The sequence below is a fragment of the Zonotrichia albicollis genome, chromosome 6, assembly GCF_047830755.1.
Source record: "Zonotrichia albicollis isolate bZonAlb1 chromosome 6, bZonAlb1.hap1, whole genome shotgun sequence".
NCBI classification, from domain to species: domain Eukaryota; kingdom Metazoa; phylum Chordata; class Aves; order Passeriformes; family Passerellidae; genus Zonotrichia; species Zonotrichia albicollis.
The window spans coordinates 14,087,714-14,106,865 of NC_133824.1; the positions used below are offsets into that span (position 1 = coordinate 14,087,714).

A 19,152-nucleotide genomic window follows, 5' to 3' on the forward strand; every position below is an offset into this window, starting at 1 on the left:
CTGAAAGGGAGAAGTTGAGTCAGTTCCACATGGCCAGTCCTTCTGACTCTTTAATGGATACATTTTGAAGCATCACTGCAGATAACAAGGCAAGAATTACTACTAATTTTGTTATGTTAAAACTATGTTTTGGTGCTCCCCAATTTCTTTGGGGTCACAGGAAACAAAATTAGTATAAACACATTACCATGTTAACTGTACTCAAAATCCCATGGACAAATGTATCCCTTAACATACATCTTCAGAGTAATTAAGAAAGATTAAACATCGCTAATAACTTAGTTTTATTTCACTTTTCTCTTCTGTTTTCAAAGGTTCACCCTCTCCACTTCATAAATCTTCATTATTTGTCACACTCCATATTGATTTTTTCTTCTCACATTGTTAGTAAAGTAACATCTAGAAATATGTGACTATTAGCTGGAATCACTTTTAGAAAGTTTGCCTCTCCATGCGAACAACTTTATATAAAGCAAATAGTGACTACATATCGGTGTTTTGCTGTTGCCAAGTCCATGGGATCTGATGCTTGGCTGTATAGTTTCTTATTTTATATACAGTGTATATATACATGAGTGCGTATATATACACATATACACACACATATATACATATATAATTATATATGTATACATTCACACACATATAAAATATATGTATGCATTGTTTTTTGCAAATGAAATCAGAAAGCAAGCAAAACACGACTGACCTGACTTACCTGTACTGGGTTCACAGTCAATGAAATCTTCATCATCACTAGAACATTCAGCTGATGAAACGATGTCATCTGTTGTCTGGCATGTGAAGCAAAGGAACAAAAGAAAACAAAAGTAAGATATTTGCAAGTCAAGAAGCTATTACAGAGGCAGCTAAATATCCAAGGTTTCACAAATTTAACTTTTAAAATATTCAAGTTGTACCAAGCACTCCATTTTGTTATGTTAAAACTATGTTTTGGTGCTCCCCAATTTCTTTGGGGTCACAGGAAACAAAATTAGTATAAACACATTACCATGTTAATATGCCTATGTAAATGTGTCCTCCATTGAGCTGGAGTCTCCTGTCGGAGAAACAGTGCCTATCCTGTGCTGCTGAATATTTCAGGTGTGCACAGGTGCTGTGCACCTGCTGGGCTGTTTAGGGCAGCAAGGGGATCACTCTGGTGCTGTTGAACAAGGTACAGTGGGCTACAAAGCCTGCTTGACTGGCAAACTGCCCTGAGCAGCCGCTGTAGATGTGTCTGCTGGGAGGAGGCTGGGCTCCTCCACAAACACCAGTATCATGTAGGGCCAGCCAGAAGGCACTTCCTGAGAGACCTACCATGTGAGGCATGCTCAGATTCAACATGCTTTCTGCAAAGGAAATATACAGTATGGACCCAGACAATACATATTGCTCAGCTAGCAGCACTCTTTGCTGTGCCCGATGCACCACTCTGGGGCAGACATAATTCCTGCTCTGTTAATGCACCTCTTGGGCTGGAAATATGGTGTTGATCCACACAGTAAATATCTGTGCAGCTCACTTGTTGCATGATGAGGAACTGCTGCATATGTCAGGTATGCCCAACATGCAACCTCACCTCCTTGCTTAGCAAGTGAACAGGGATGTGGATGCAACTAGGCTGACCAGATGTAAAGTCTGATTCTGAAAGGGTTAAACCAATGTGTAACTATTCACAAACGTTACAGGTTTGATCACATTCCTTTGTATTTCCAGCTGGTGATATTTTCTTCTTCTTTTTTTTTTTTTTTTTTTTAGTTTTCATTTTTTATATTTTTTCTTTCTGTGTGCGTACTGCTCTAATTAATGAGCAGCATGTACTGCAGCATGTTAGAGAGACGTGTACTGGTGTCTCTTCCCAGCAGCATCTCCTGCCTGTAATTGCTGCAATTAGTTGAATTAGTAATGCAGACCATTAGGGAGAGCCTGTGGCAGCCTCTGGACACAGGTTGTAATGTTCCTGTGCACAATACAAAATTACCCCAGCTCAGCAGCACTGGCTCAACCACGGCTTCTGGTGAAACTGTCTCCCTTAACAGCTCTTCCTTGCAGAGAGCTGCCTATTCTGCCAAGCAGTAGGATCAGCGGGAAGACTCCTGAAACAAAACAACTGAAATGCTCCTCACCAGGCAGGAAGCAGTGCTGAACTCGGGAGCAGGACAGCTGCACTTCAGTACTCTAGGTGAACATTGCTGGGAATCACACATCTCAACAAGACAATCAAATCCTTATCCCTTATCCCTAAAGATTCTCCATCTTTAAATAAGGTCTCCTTTACATTTTTATATCTGCTATGGCTGCCTCCAACATGTTCCTTCTTCCCTTTACAAAAGAGTTCTGAGGACTCTGCCCTTTCTTTAGCCTCCTGTGCTCCCAGCACTAGGAAATACCTCTGATCCCTAGAAGCTCCTTACCCTCCCTGTCTCTGTTTGTATTTGAGCTAAGGGGAAAAAAAGAGAACCAAGAAGTCAGTCAGAAAGATCAGATTGAACCTAATGATCCTTTAATCTTGATTTCAGTGGCTTAGATTGAGCCAAGAAAGAAAAATAGGAGAGGTCAGTTGCAAGTAAAAATTATAAAAATAGAGTATCTGTGAAAAAGCCAGTCATGAAGTATTTTATGCGTTACTCAGTCATACCCAGCATGGACATTTGACAATGTTTTGTGGCATGCTATCTTGCAGTAGTTTCATGCTTAAATACTTTCATTAAATCCTTCTACAACCTTGCTTCCATTGGGAGTCAAGATTAAAAGGAACTGAAGGTAATATGTTCCTGCCTCACATGTCAAGGTCATTTTTTTAAGATCTTCCTTCAGTCATAGAAAGTTGAAGAATTCTGTTGAAATCCTGCTGACTTCTCTTAAGACAAGCTGGCTTTAAAATTTTGTCTGCTCAGTAAGGGGACAAGAAAGGAGAAATGCACAAAATAGAAATTTACTTATTTCAATTCTCCTAGTCCTGTCACATATGTTTTAGGAAGTATTATTTATCCCCAGAAACTTTATAACTAATACAGTAATCACATCCTCCAACAGTCAAATGCAGCTGTCCTGGGTAAAAAGATAATAGTTTTTAATTGCAGCAATGTAAAGTAATTTAGTACAATTTAGTAAACAAGGCTATACTGCTAGAAATTTTTAAGCTGGGGAAATGTAGTTATGGAAACTGGAGATTCATACTGTAGTTGTCTAAGGGTAAGGATGGCACTGTGAATAAAGAATAAATTAAGGACAGTACTGTGAATAAAGAATAAACTACCCATCACTACTAGAAGACCTTGCTCAGACAGTGCTAAACCCCTGGCAATTGGTTTTGCTTTCCAGGTTAAATTTAGATCAGGTGGATTTTGGTTTTAGTTGAACATCTGAAAATTCACACTTCTCATAGAAAAACAGTGATTATTTGCTCCAGTAGGAAATAAACACAAAAATGATGACAATGTGTTGTTGTCACTTATCAGCTGCTATACCTATTTGATTACCCACTTACTTGCTCAGATCAAAGGCTTCATGCAACATTAACATGGAATCAAATCCAATTGAACTGACAATGTGATTTAGTATTTGTAAAGAATAAGGAGTTCCTTTATAACTATTTTTTTCCTCTTACTTATTGGGGGCATCATATGAAACCAGGAAGGTTTGGTTTTTTTTTTTTTAACTGGACACCTCCATGCAACAGGACACTGGTAGATAATAAAAGTTTAGAGCATTTTGGAAGTGATCAGCCAAACTGAGGGTCAAAACATCCTATTAATTACCAGACCTATTAATTACCCTATGTCTAGTTTGGGAAGTCCCTGTACCACAACCTGGAAAGTCATGAAGCCTGGCCCTTGTTTCTTTTCCTGTTTAATTTCCCATCTCATAAGCAGCTTAAGGCAGTACATGCAACACATTTATGTTGCACTCTGATATGGGTACTAGATTTCCTGCCATAAAATCCTCTTGCAGCTTGTGTTGGCTCTGAACAGAGAAGGGCACAGTAAGCCAGACTCAGACAAAATGCAAATATGTGATGTGCAGTACTCATCAACCCTGGCAACTTCAACCTCTATTTGCACTTTTTCATGACTGGTTCCACGCATGATTTTATCAATTAATCTCCATCTTTCCTCTCCATCTCTATTACATACTATTTCACCTGATATTAATTTTTTTTTTGCTTGGTGATTGCTCTTTATCCCATCCTGTTGATTTTGTGTATAAAAATGAGGGTTAGAAAAAGAAAAAACCTCCAGAAGTGGTGTTAGATTTAAGTCAAGGTCATTAACAAGATCTCTAGAAACCACAGAAAAGATAAGTACACTAATCTGTCTTGCCATTTCCTATCTTGTATTTTTAATCTCAGTACTTTCCATCACAATTCATCACTAACTGATTTTCTAGTCCCACCACATATTGGTTTTCCATACACCTTCCGCTCAGATACCAACATCTGAATCATCCCAAAGGAATAAAACTATTTATGAGAAAGAACAGCAAATTCCTGACCACAGGAACCGGGTCAACAAAACATCCAGAAGGCCATTACTTCTTGTAACGGGAATTTTTACCTTTCAAGACCCTCCTGGAGCTGGGAATTTTCAATGGATGTTTATTAAACTTGCTGGTTCCACGAGACAGGAGAGGCTACTGAGCAGAGACCCTGGAAATCAATCCACTAAGATAATTTCTTCACATCATAAACAGCTCACTGTGAGGCAGTAAGCAAAAGCACTACCCCATTTCTGGTCACTTTTCCCCATTTTTGAAATGGTTCTCATTATACTCACCCACTGGCCCCAGGGAAAGTAAGTGGATTAATGCTTTAGTGTCTGCCCAGTGATCTAAGGATAGTAAATGCTAAACATTCTTATGTACAGCAAAAGGATAGTAATGAAACTTCTCCATATGCTGTGATGGAAATGATGTTTGTGTTTTCATTGGAAAGAACATGAGAGAGAAAATATTTTTCTCTTCCCTATATTAGCTAAATTCTATATTAAAAATAATAAGTCACACTATACTATTTTAAAATATGTATTTCATTTCTAAAGAATCCCAGCTTTGAAATTACTTGGCCTGTATTAAAGGCCATAAAACTAAAGATAGGTATTATAATAACTTTCAATAAAATTTCTCTCTGGCAGGAACCCTTTTTATTCCTTCCTCTGAAAGATTTTTTATGGGATTTATATTATTATTTTTTCTCTCCCTCTCTCTAGTGTTTAATGAAATTGCTTTGGAATAAAACCAGGGTAGGAGAAAGTGCTAAACTCTGAGTCCACCCCAGAGGATTTATGGGCATACTTACCTTCAAATTCTTTCTATTTCACTGAATTGGCTCCCCATTCCTTTCCATGAATTATTAGTTCTGTAATCACCTCCTCCTAATTATTCACTCTAAGGGCCTCTTCAATCTTGACATGGTGATAGTTCTATAATCTTTGTTCATTACACTGTATGTACTGGTGTGGGATATGTAGTGCAAGGAAATTTGGAATGTTGTGGCAAGACTTGCTCAAGACGACTCCATTCCTGTCCCATGTTTAAATTGCCCAAAGCCCTAATTTATGTATCAGATCCCTAACCCTTGCTCCTTTGTTCTACACAAAATGGCAGGTGCTGAATCTTCCTTTCCCAATTGCAAAGTTTTTTTGACACCTTGCTGTTTGGGTACACCACTATTTAAGAAATATTAAGAATGCTGGATAAAATAAGCTCTGTCACAGAACAGCTTTATGAAATTATAAAAAACACACCCAGGAATGATGGAGTTCTCCCTTCTAGAGGGAGAGAAAAGACAAGGACCCATAAATTCAACCCTTAGACAAATTCCTGCAGAATTACACATTTGGCAGTTGCTTGACTTGATAAAGTAGGATTCAATTTTCCTACTTGCCTTTTTCTTGAAATTCTTCTGCTCACTATACATGTTACTTCCAATTCAACACCATTATTTGAAAGGCAACACTTAAGGCTTTGTTGTGAGAGAAGTGTAAATCTATTTGCCACCGAGGAACCACAATTTACAGTACTTGAAATATGACCATCACAAAATGCTAGGCACAGATATTTTCCCAAGAGTGGAGAAATACAGTTGTATTAACCTGGGCACTGCATTTGCCTTTCACACCTAAAATATACAGAGATGAAAGTCAACAAACTTTTTCCTAAATACAAGCACTTGACCTCCTCCATTGCTTCTATACTGCTGTATTTTCTATAGATCTCAAATTTATTATGGTCTATGGACTACATATTTTCCTCTATGCCTAACAGCATAGAGTATAAATGCTCCCTTTAGAATAGCAAGAAGTTAGTGATGCTGTCCAGTCTTCTACAAATCAAGAAGTTTCTTGGCAAAGAATAGGCTCAAGGCATTTGTTGTCATGCCAAAAGAAGATAGCAGATGAAGTGTCTGTCTCATTAGGAGCCATTTCTAGTTTGAATACCTCCACCTTTTGTACTTTAGTAACTGGGCTTTTTAAAGAACTTTTCGTATTCTGTTCACACTATTCAATTAAATGAGAATCCTTCATCTGTCCTTTCTACACGTTACATTTGTTTCTCACTTTTTAATTAATCTTTATTTGCAAAATACCCTGGAGGTCACTACAGTATAGCAGACCTGAGAGACTCAGTCTGGACAAACTCAAACTACTACTTACAGATAGCAATAATCTGCATACAAATGGGAAAAAATTAGAAATGTTGCAAAAATCATAATGAAGCATTACAAAAGCAGCTGCAATCTGGGACTGTATAAACTTTTTAGGGGAGTCTTGGGTTTCCTGTCTTTTGCTAAAGCGTATAAATCTCATTACCAGATAGAACAACATGCATTTTCTTATCATGGGACAGACACAGTCACAAATATGTGCAAGCCCTTTGCACCCCCACATACTAATGCTGAGGTTCTGTCTGCCTCTGCAGAGGCAATGCATCAGAGAACATTAAACTAATAATTTTTCCTCATATAGCTAATTTGAGGTAAATAAAAACCAAGAGGACCAAATCTTCTGTTTGTTTAAATTGGCATTGATTTCAACCAGACTGCAACAATTTGCAGCAAGAGAGAATGGCTCACTACGTTTCGTTTTGGACAATTCAATGCCAAAAGATTAGGAGTAATTTTAGTCAATTCAGAGAAGAGCCACTGAAAAGAGAAAAGAACTTGACAGATGTATGAATGAGACAGGTTTAGTGAAAACTAAACATCAGAACTTGATCTAAAAAGGACTTAAGCTATGATAAATTTTTACAGGCGTCACAAAGGACATCAGGAAGAATGATTAACTATTTAGAGTGCTTCAAAAAAGGATAAAATTAAGAGCAAAAAAGGTGTTATTGTGACTAAGAAAAATCTCAGTAGTGATCTTTACCAACTATGGAGAAGTCTCCAAGAAATACCAGAAACCATTAGCACTGAGGTCAAGCAGTTACCTAAGCCATCCTAATGGTAATGAATACCATTAGTGTATATGCTCTAATAGGCAAGGGCTTGCTCCATCTATCTTCAGTCCAATCTAATCACTCTAAATCCATATTTGCATCTTCTCTGTCACTGTAATACAAACACATTACACATTTCTCTGTCATGGCAAAGCAGGCAGCAAAGCTATCCAGCACGGCCTTTCAGTTTGCTGTGCTCAAAGCCAGAATCACAGAATATTCTGAGTTGGAAGGGACCCCCCAGGATCATCAAAGTCCACCTCCTGGTCCTGCACAGGACAGCCCCAAGGATAACATCATGTGCCCAAGGATAACATCCTGTGCCCTTTGTCCAAATGTTTCTTGAACTCTGTCAGGCTTCAGGCTGTGACCACTTTCCCTGGGGAGCCTTTTCCAGTGCCCAGCCACCCTGTGGGTAAAGAACTTCTTCCTGATAGCCACTCTCAACCTCCCCTGACACAACTTGAGGCCATTCCCTTGGGTCCTGTGACTGGGGCTGGTGTGTTACCTACCAAGAGGCTGGTGGGTATCCAGCTGGCATGCACCCTTCAACAGCAGCCCAGCAGAAGTGCATCTCCTGGCTGCCTGTTCCTGTCTGGATATTAAACCTGATTTGCTGTCAAATTATAGCATTAGGTTGGGATCATGAGAGAGCAACCCCTCAACAAAATCAGCCATTTGTCCACTGCTATGGCAGACAACAGATTAAGGAACTAGGCAGTTAAGTAAGAGAAAGCAAAAAATAATCTTCCCAACTGTATGCCAATCTAGATTCATGAGCAGTCATGATTAAAAAGAGCTTTGAAAGCTTGAATTATTCCTTTGAAAGCCAAAAGCCTGTCTCACTAAAATCAATAGTTCATTAAGACTGTAAAGTCTGACTCTTCTGGACCAAGTTTGATGCCAAATTTCAGAGACTTTGTTCTGTGCCTGAGCTGCGGAAAGTCAACAGGGAAAAATCATGTTTCTGCCTTTTGTCTCTGTCTGTTGGCAGTGGGAAGGGTGATGATGTTGTGAGGCAGTGTGAGCAGAGAGAGAAAGAGCAGGGAGGGCAAAGAGGGTAGAAAGGAAAGCGGGGAGGATTAATTCATCTGTTGTTCAAGGCACCCTGACAGGGGAAAGAGAAGTATTGAACCACAGCAGCTTAACCCAACTTCAATGTACCTTCCCAAAAGCATAAGGAATGTAATTCTTCATGGTGTTCTGCTGATAAGCAAATCCTCCTAAATCCTTTCAATTTATTTCTTGGCCTGAAGAAATTACATATTATTTAGCAGCTAAATAAATAAATAAAATTTCATTTCCATGAATCTAGATTGGCTGTTTATTGATTACATAGGCCCACAGAGCCACTTGCTTTTCTATTTCTTTCCTTTCTGAACAGAACAGACTCTTTGACTTGAACTAGGAAAGCATCAACTGGCAAGCCTTTTCCAGACTATTCAATGTAACCTTCAAGATTTGCAAGAGCTTTAAACTGGGCTGTAAAAACCATTTATTGGTTTTAATACAAAAGATAGTGTCTTCTCTCACACCAAAGCTGTTTCTCCCCTCTTATCAACCAATTTCTCCTTTCCATACGAATTTTCCTTCTTCCAAACAACTACCTTTAAGATGAAAGTTGTGTGTCTATACACTGAAGACAGAGACTCTTGGAAGAACCACACAGGATAAATATTGAGACTGATTGTACTTTTCATAATTTGATGAAGGAGCCTGTGCTATTATATTTTATTTCTTATTGAAAGAAACTGTTACTTGAAACAGAAACCATCAGTCCTGTGTTATATAACCACAGTTATGCAGATGGTGCAGGTGAAAACTCCCTAAGGAAGGTACAGAAGGTATTCCCATCATGAACTTAAGTAACTAAAAAGCTTAATGCTAAAAATCAAACCTCTACAGCTGACCCCACAACAACTCCCACTCTAAGGTCAGTGAGAGCTGCTGGAAGAACAATTTGGTGAAATTCAAACACTGCTCATAAATGTGACTTTCTGAATATTACATTAATCTGCACAATGGTGTTTCCCAATTCTTGTCCAAAAGACTTTAAGTGAAAGGCATTTCTTTTAGGAAATGATCTGAAAATAGATATAGTGTGTTCTCCCCTGTGCCATTATCCCACTGAGAAGAACCAACAATCATCTGAACACATAGAGCAGCATAAACTTCAACTTCCTGCTCTTTTCAGCATCTGCTTAAAGCAGGACACAGGAAGCAAATGCTGAATAAAGATTCTTATAGGTATGTAGGAAAAAGCCAGACTATTGGCAGAATTTAGCATACTGCTGGTGTGTGCTCTAGTCCCTCAGGTACACATACTAATATATTATGTTAAATGGCCACAGAAATAATTTTATTATTATGGTGGGCTACGAACTACACTTGCTGAAAAATAAAATGTTACATACTTCACCAGCAAAAGGGCAGGGCAGATCACTGGGACACAGTTACTTTTTAAATTGCCCCAGGACAAATTGCCAAGGACATTGAATCAGAGCCCACATGTTACTTGATTTTATTTTCCTGATATTGTCATAAATTTGCTATCTGACGTCAGCAAAATTGTCCCCTTTACTCGTGCTTCTGTTAATATTGCCATAAAATGGAGAGAAAACAGTTTCTCTGCTTGCTTGGCATACAATCATAACTTTAGTAAACATTTTACATTCTCAAAGCAAAGCCTAAGTACAGAAAACTCCTTTACCTTTAGTAAAGGGAAGCCTATGTTTCAGAAAGTTAGAGACTCAAATGATGGGAGATGAATCAGCTGCCCTTTGAAGACTCAGCCTCTAGTAAGAGTAAATGGGTTTTTCTTTGCGTGCTAGCTGGCACTTAATAACTGTGTCAGAAGAATATTTTTCATTTACACTTTGCTCCTTTGCTGGAAATCAATATGTCGTTTGCTGGCATTTTCTCCTGGACATCTTTATTTAGCTTGTCTTTTTTCCTCAGAGGGGAGGGAGTTGTATTTGATTTTGTTCTGTTATTGATTGGATCACTCTGAGCAAGAAATAAATAACTAAGCGCAGCACAGTAGCTTTAATGACAATCTCTTAAGCCTCAAAATCTGCACACAGTGTTGCCCTCCCCCCTAACAAATGATTCACAAGAAACAAATCTGTAAAGTACAGTTACTGTATAGAAAAGAGGTAGTGACATGTGCAATTTAACTGGCATTTCTACTTATGTGATCACTTAATAAAACTATACAAGTTCTTCTTCTATTAAAGCAGCACTCCTTTTCCTGCAGCACCTGCTGCTGGGATCTCATAATCTCTTGCAAATGAGGTTTAACGAGAAATTAAAGATACGGGAGACCTTCTCCCAGCAGACATCGTTCTCCGGAGAACAGAGGAGCCTGCTCACACGCTGAGCCCTACTGGCAGTGCAGCCTGGTCCCTGGGGTACAGCAGCCAGCGGGGGCTGGCAGAGGGGCAGGCGCTGTGCCCCGGCCGCACCGAGCAGCACCAGCCCCAGCCATCCTGCTGGCGTCCAGCGGGAAGGGGTGGGCAAGCCAGCCCCAGCCCCCTGCACAGTAACTGCACATCATATTTTTTCTTTTTAACTGGGGAGTTCTTTATCTCCTCCCCTGTGTCTCTCTTAATTTCTCTTACTCATTATTACATTGACCACAAACAGTTGGCAGACACTGCTGTAAAATTCATAAAGGAGAAAATACCCTAGTACGGGTCCAAACTGTGGCACTTAAAATCTAATGTGACAGGGAATATTATTCATAAAGTAACAATAAACGTAAAGACTCTGAATAAATGTGCCTTAAAACAACTTCTGCAATTATTATAAGTACCTCTGAGTGCAGTAAGATAAACAACTATCTTTGAATATTCACATTAATGCGCTAGACTATTCTTGCCAGACAAATATTCCTCCTGCTCTCCAAACATTAACCCACACTTAGAAAATGGCATTTAAATACTGTTACTCACAGGATTCACACATTAGCTCACAAGGGGAAGGCAGTTCCCACACATTTAAATGCAGAATAAACATAAAGTAGAAGAAATAAATGCAGAATAAATCCTGGCCCATTAGGTACCAACCAGCACCTAGAAATGCTCCCTGAATAGTGTTAGAGAGTACAACATTTAACAAAGGAAAATAGCCCCTAAATACCTATATGTAAGCCCATATGCAACATACATGCTAAAAAAGGCTATGAATGGTTTTAATTTATAAACAATAATTAGTTTATAAACACAAAAGTGGTTGTGGTAGAACTCCTATTTCCCAGGAACATTGATAGCCTCTTAATCACAAGCCCATCCTTCCTCTCTTAATATAGGATGTAAATGATTATCAGCACTAGTACAGAGACATCTCTTTACTAAGCAAAAGGTATATATTACCATTAACTTACTAACATACTGACATTATCACAGTCAAATCTAATAAAAATTAAGTTAAAAAGTTCTAGACAATATTTCATATTTTACCCAGAAATACAACTGCTAAAGAGCTAATGTTTAAAAATCATACTTTTCTATCACTGCCATTTTTTTCCCATTTGAAATATGAGTAAACGAACACCTTTACTGGAGGTGCAGAAAACTGACTTCACACCACATGTTAGCAAAAAACATGTAACAAAAGAGTAAACAGAGAAATGAAATCATTACCACTACCACCAGGGATCATGGGGGAAAACTTAGGAAAGTTAGAGCCAGAAATTGGTCTAATCATAACTTTATCAAAGAAAGAGATCTACTCCCATCAAACATATACCCATCAGCTTAAAAAACATACTTGGTCCATCAGATACTGATGAAACCAGGTAAACTTCAGCCTCATGAGGTGTGGAACATGACAAATGGCTCCTGAGCATTAAATCTGAAGTGAACTTCACTTAAATGGCACATGAAGTGGTCCAAGCTGCAAATGGTTGTTATGCAAGAAAATTTTGCTGTTGGGTAAGGCAGACTCCCATGCTTAGTAAGCCTGACAAACACTTATCACCGCTGGGTTTCTCAGCAGCCCCTGCCTAATCAGAACATTTGCCCAGCGAAGGATAAGAAGGCCATTTTCCTTGCTTATTTATTTAGTTTTCTAGTGAGTTTGATTAACTGTGGTAAAGACAAATCAATCTTTTGTGTTTGTGTAAAATGGAAAAAGGAACAAAGTTAGCTTTAATGGCCCCAGAGATGCTCAGCTGGAAGGCACTTACGGAGCAGAGAGCTAGACAAAGGAATTCAGGCTTTAAACACCATCAAGAACTGGCTGACATCATCTATACTTCTACCTGCTTAAAGGGAAAACAACAAACCCGCTCCACACACAGTGAAGAGGCTTTCTTTTTCTCTGCAATTCTCTATAAAGGCATCAAGTACTACAAGGTTCTTCCTTGTGTCTTTCAGATTTCCATGGTGTAATTTGGGAGATAGTAGGAAACAAGTATCCAAAGGAACATCATCAGAAGGAGAGAGGATTTGAAGCTCTAAATCCATAAGAATTCTTTTATTGTCAGTAAACTTGCTTCTCAACTCAGTTTTGTGGCAATTTTGCATTTTTGACATCAATAACCTCTTGGCAAGTACTGAAAGATAGCATGAAATTCATGCCCACTATGAAATGAAGAAGCTTCTGCATAAAGAATTTGAATGAGACACTTACCAGTTGAAAGTAGAACTCTGAGAAATTTTTCCTCTCATATATTCTGATGATAGTGTTGACAACAGTGGAAATCACAAAAGAAATTATGCCATTTTAATGTAATGCCCATTAAAAGGGTTTAGTAATACAAATAAACACCCAGGTCTTCCAGACTATGGACAGCCAAGTTTTAGCCCATGGAGGATTTAACCTTAGTTTTAGCAAGACATAGAAAAGGACAGCTTGACCAGGATGGAGCCAAAATGTAGCAAGAGACCCCATATTCAAGATATTCCAGACCCTAAATAGACAGACAAAAGTGCATGCTTAGGTTTCTTGATACATCAGTTTCTGCTTTTTCATAAGAATTAAAAAAGCAGAAAGAATCAGAACTCTTGTTCTAAGAAAAAACTCCATCTTCCATTGCTGTAACACCTAAAGCAACAGCTTTGAGATGATGGTATGGTTCTGATCTCTCCTGGGAGGAAACAAATTCAGCTCCCCTTAAAATTCCCTTTTCAATGGTGTCATTATTGTAGCTTCACTTGTACCAGAAACAAGACATAATAGCCACTGAATTTAAAAGGTGGTACCTCTGCATTTTCAGATGTAGGCTCGACTCACACTAAAGAGATTACTGGCATTACAGACAGGAGGGCATACCCAAGCTGGCAGAGCTCCTCCTTTTAGGTCCAGCAATGCTGACTGAAGAAGGCCTTCTGCCAGCAGAGTTACACCTCCTATGAGTGTTTCAAACTCAGCTGACAATAATTGGCATAGTTATGTCCATATCAGGATTTTGACTGGCAACAGCAAGTAAAATCAAAGCACGTGCATTTCTGCACCGTGGGACATGCAGTGAAGTTGTCAGAACTCCAGAGGATGACACTGTATTCCTCTGAAATGCTTGAGGATGGAAAAAGCGTTTCTAAGAAATCCTGCAATTGAGTCCAATTACTAGCAGCTGTTACTAAATGTCTCACCATTATTAGCAGACTTCAGACAGCAATTTGCAAGTAAAAGACTGCAGTCAGTGAGATTTCTTTTGATTCAGAAATCTCAGGTGAGAGGAGTTCATTATTTTCACCAAGTCTGCCTGCCCACTTTACACAACTGTGAAATTACACAGAAGAGCTGAGTGCCAGGATGCCTCTGCCACTGATTTGCAATGACCCTTTACAGGGCTGGTAATATGTCAGCACACCATGGTTTAATTTTTAATTTAAGATAGTGAAGATACACATGTATCTCTTGGAAGCAAATGTTTATAAATTGCTCTGACAGTACCTTGAGGACAGAGCTGTGTAAAGCATCTGAAGAAAGATTATAGAATTCTGAAATTGTTTGGGTTGGAAAACATTCAAGTCACTGAGTCCAACCATTAATCTAACACTGCCAATTCCATCACTAAACCGTGTCCATACATGCCACATCTTTTCAATTCCTCCAGGAATGGTGAGTCAACCTCTTCCCTGGGCAGCCTAGCTTGATTGCATCCAGTTCTTTATATTTTGTGAGCAGAAAGACTCACACTGTAAAAATGGAACTCCCATATGGACTGTAACAAACTGTTATGCAGGGCTGAGGTAGGTGGGACATAAGAAACATTCTGCTCTCTTTAATGTTCTGTAATGAAATAAAATATTGGAGGTGACTGTACAGTTCCTACAAATGGAAGTTCCTGCAGACAGGAATTTCTTGCAAATTCTTCTAATCAGTGGGAAAAGCCTGCAGTGCACATCTATAGAAGTAAATGGCAACAGAGCTTAACACCAAAGGCAAATGACCCTCAGAAAAAGAACCCTGCCATGGTGCACCTCCAGTACTCATCAGACCACAAAACTTGCTTTCACAAGCTCTAACACAGCTTTTCCAACAGGTGCAGAGTAAAGCTCTGTAACCTCTCTACCAGGCAGCTTTGAATCTTAGCACCTCATAGGTAGTGGAACAAATTACCTGTCTGGTCCCAGGACATCCCTTTTACCTAAGTCTCCCACTTACCCAGAATGTGCAATTGATCGAAACGAATGCTACAATCTGACACCATGGAGCGCTTGACAGCTGTCAACTCATTAAGTTCTATTCACTGGCTTCCCACCTCCTTGCCAATGTATTACATAAATTGCATTTTAGCTGGCAGCCTTTTCCTTTGCCTGAAACCATTTTGTACTGAGCATATTTAAGTTCATTGTTTTTTTTTTTAAATGAATTTATTCCCTTCCCTTTAGTAATTTGCCTTGCCTTGCAACAGTTTGAATGGGCTGCAGGATACTGTTTCATTATCAAGCTGCAACTGGAAATGAATATTTCATAGCAGCTGAACAGAGGTTTGGCTGTAAATGACTATATCCTAATTACACAAAACAAAAGGGAGACAGAAAGAAAAATGAATTTAATTAATGAAATATTGATGCAATTTACAGACAAAGGCCTTTCCACTTAGAAGGGAATTCCTGCATTGTGAATTTTATAAGGAGCTGGAGGTTTACTGCCTCCTTCTTGATTTATCTAGTTATGTGTCTCATATTTAATTTTTGCTTCTTTCAGATTCTTTAAAATGCCTGAAGATATGTCTGGTATCTGTCCACACTAAGTCACAGATGTAAGTGCTTCAAATGCAAATATATACTTATAGTGACTGTTACAAGAACATGTAAAAGGAGAGCAGAAGTGCAGTCATGCTAGCTCAAACTCCACTGAAGTCCTGACTCCTGCCGCTGGCATTAGACATTTATGATTGCTGGCAGATAAAGGATAAACACAAGAGAAACCTGCAGAAGTGCTTTTCTCTCACATATGCTAGTTGTAGTGGCAAGCATCAGTTAGGAAGTGGTTACACCTGCAACTCTGTGCTGTATAGATTTTGTATTTCATGGTTCTTAATGGGCTTTTCGACCACATGCTGACATATTAGCTTTTTAAATCTATTTATATTTTTTTTCTATAATATCATATGGCAGTCAGTTCCACATTTTGTACAAAAGCATTTCCTCTAGTTTGAACTCTGCCTGCTTCTGCCTTATTTCACTCCTCGACCTTTGTTTCAAGAGAAACTGTGAGCAGTCATTGCCTAGTCACAATTTCTCAGATACATTTTGATTTTAAAGACCTCTGTTATCACCACTTGGTTACCAATCTTTCATCATGAAGAATGTCAGCCTATTTAACCTGTTCTCATGTGGAAACCATTGCATACCCTGCAGCTTTTTTATTCATCATAGATCAGTTTTTGAGAGGTGATGGCCAAGTGAGTGCAATGCAGAAGGAAAGGCACAACACAGCTTTACACAGTGACACAATAATAGTTTAGATTTTTTTCCCCCCTCTAACAATTTCTAAATTTTGGTTTGCCATCTTGAATGCAAATTCATGTCTAAAAGTTACCAAATCTGGTCATTTGTTAGCATACAAACTAATTTTCAATGTTCTATGTGGTTAAGATATATAAATCAGTGCCAAATAATGCATTTTTTTCTGTCCTGGCCTCAGTTTATGAAATTTTTGAATTAAAGACCCTATATCTGAAGTGACTTATTGATTCCTCAAATGCTTCAGAATGCCATCTGTTGAACTGTATATGGAGTGTGATCTAAAAAGAACTAATAAAGCTTTTAAGAGGATGCTGCATTTCTCAGCCATTCCTAGTCCAACAAGCTGACACCTTTCTGAGGTCACAGAAGGCACCTGAGTAAGCTCCAGGGATGCCTGACAGGTTCACTGAGTCAGGAGGCAGGAGAGCATTGCAATGCATAATCATTTAAAATGGACTGGAGCAAGCCACACAGATCAGTAACAGACAGAAGACTCAGTATCACAAACAGAAATGTGGAATGTATTGTACATTCCACAAGTGAGGACACACTGTAGAATCTCCTCCAACTTGTTTCCTTATCTCTTTTTGATGGTAAATGGTCTTTATTATCATGCATGTTGTAAAGTGAATTAGGCTTAAATATAACGTCAAAATGCTGTCTGAATAAAATTAGAGGATGATAATAGACCTGAGCTTTAGAGAAAATCACACACAGCTGTACTTTGTAGCCCAAAAGACAGTTAAAAATGGAAAAACTATGGCATATGTTTGCCCAAAATAACCTTAATCTTCAAAACATCTGTATAATTTTGGATGAGCATGACTTTTCACCCTGGTGTGGACTCTATTGTCCACTGAGGATCAGTAATGAAATACTTTTAAGGAAACTGCTCTGGTTTAAAGTTAGTAAGGTCAAAGAATGCAGACTAATATATCCTATAACAGAACCAAGCAACCACAGAATCTGGCTATATGTGAAATGCAGTCTTCAGAAACGGGGAGGAGAAGCTATTGACTCTTGCCAGGCCAATCAACAAGGCAAATCTTGGCACAAGTAAGAGAAATCATTGACCTGAAAGTGTATAATCTAGAATTTTCTCCAGGAATAGTTTCTTTAAATCCTGTATAGGATGTGAATATAAAAGACATAAATGAAAACACAACTCCTATACAATTCCATACCTAGCCATTGATTTAAGTAAATATAATTTCTCTTCCACTTCAGCAAAAAGAGAAAAATATATCAGGAGCGAATGAATGAAATAAATGGTATTTGACAAGTTTGGAAGGGAGACAGATACCTTTCACAGACCTCAGTTACATCTCTCCCTGTGCTATGATTTGTTTTCTAGACTTTAGTCTCCATTTCCCACACACTGTTTCCACCTTCAGCCCAAAGCTGTCAAAGTCTTTCTGCTCCTACTGTGCCGCTCCCTCCCCTGCAGTATTACTGAAGCTCAGCAGCTTTGGTCTTCTACTTTCAACATTACCCCTCTTTTTCTCTGCTACCCCTTCTTCTTTCAGACTCTGAGGAAAACTGAGTAGCTCTTTAATACCAACAGAGATACTGATCGTAACTCAAACACAGGATTTTAAATTTGCAGGGGAAAGATTTCTTTAAATTACGCGTTATCAGAAGGCATAAAACTTATATGTGAAGATACAACAGCTATTACCTGAATTTTAACAATGATGATATTATCCACAGCCTCAAATCAGATCAAGATTCGGTTATTTAGATACTACAGTATAAACAGGACAAAAGAGACCTTGCTGCAAGTACTGCTGCTTAGGTGAAGAAGCAATATATTTAGTACAGCTGACAAGGAAATAACAGCTCAGTTTTATGGTGAGTTATGATTTGAAAAGATTAGCTTTTGTTCTATGCTTGAATAACCCCAGATGCCTTTTAAAAACAAACTCAAAACCAGAATGTTATCAAAGAATCGGTTTTTGGATAATAATGTTTTTTTTCCTTGCACCTCAATTTCAGACATACCATTCAGTGTGTGCACGACAGCAAAGCACTCACTGGACGACACCTTGGAGGGTGCAGCCCCCACAAAAGAATCCAGGCTTGACATCCATGCTTCTGAAGCTAAAAAGCAGGGAAATTTCTCACTGCATCAGGAGCGTAGGAACAAGAACCTGCAACATCTCCTTCCCACAGCAGTGCCCCGACTGCAGCCTGCTGTGGGAGAGAGCCTCTCCCCTCCTCGCATGACAGAACAGAGAACACAGCAGAAGACAGCCTTAGGAAATAACACTTACAGCCAAGATTAATGAAAATGCAGAGGAAGTATGGGCAGAAAAAGACTGTTTGGCTAAACATGGATTCCTTAATCTGGTTGGCCTGGGAGATTTCCAAAGAGGCTAAAAAAGATTTTATTTAGGAATGCAGTTAGTGCATGTGTAACATTAACTGAGATTATACTTTATTAGTCTACAAAATAACATTAGCAAAGATTATACTTATGCATGTAGGGCCTTCTGACAAGAACAACTTCAGGAAAAAAAAAAGAAAGAAAAGAGAGAACAAAAATGTAATTGCCTGCCTATCAGCTCCACTATCATAATTACTTTCAAACTCTTGACATGGGTTGAATCAGATGAACACCAAATCAATTTTTGCAGCCAGCAATCATTGCATTCTTAGCTCATAAATTAAAATGTCACTGGTAGACTGAGTACAAAATAATGCCTGTTTTAGTATTTTAGCCTGCAGAGAGAGCAACATCTTTCTCCTTGTTTGTGAGTGTAGCTTGTATATCCTTAATCACTGTACA

General features: G+C 38.7%; 1 protein-coding gene across 22 annotated transcripts in view; it reads right to left on the reverse strand.

Moving 5' to 3' along the window:
- The window catches only part of NRXN3 (neurexin 3), a 970,824-nt gene that overhangs the window by 38,602 nt on the left and 913,070 nt on the right, over nt 1–19,152 (reverse strand). For 18 of the 22 annotated variants that reach the window (XM_074542546.1, XM_074542536.1, XM_074542534.1 and 15 more), the window contains one exon: nt 719–794. In XM_074542546.1, the coding sequence (XP_074398647.1) occupies nt 719–794 (76 nt within the window). Of the gene's footprint in view, nt 1–709; nt 795–19,152 lie in introns of all 22 variants that reach the window. The other 4 variants (XM_074542544.1, XM_074542542.1, XM_014266168.3 and 1 more) reach the window with 1 other exon arrangement.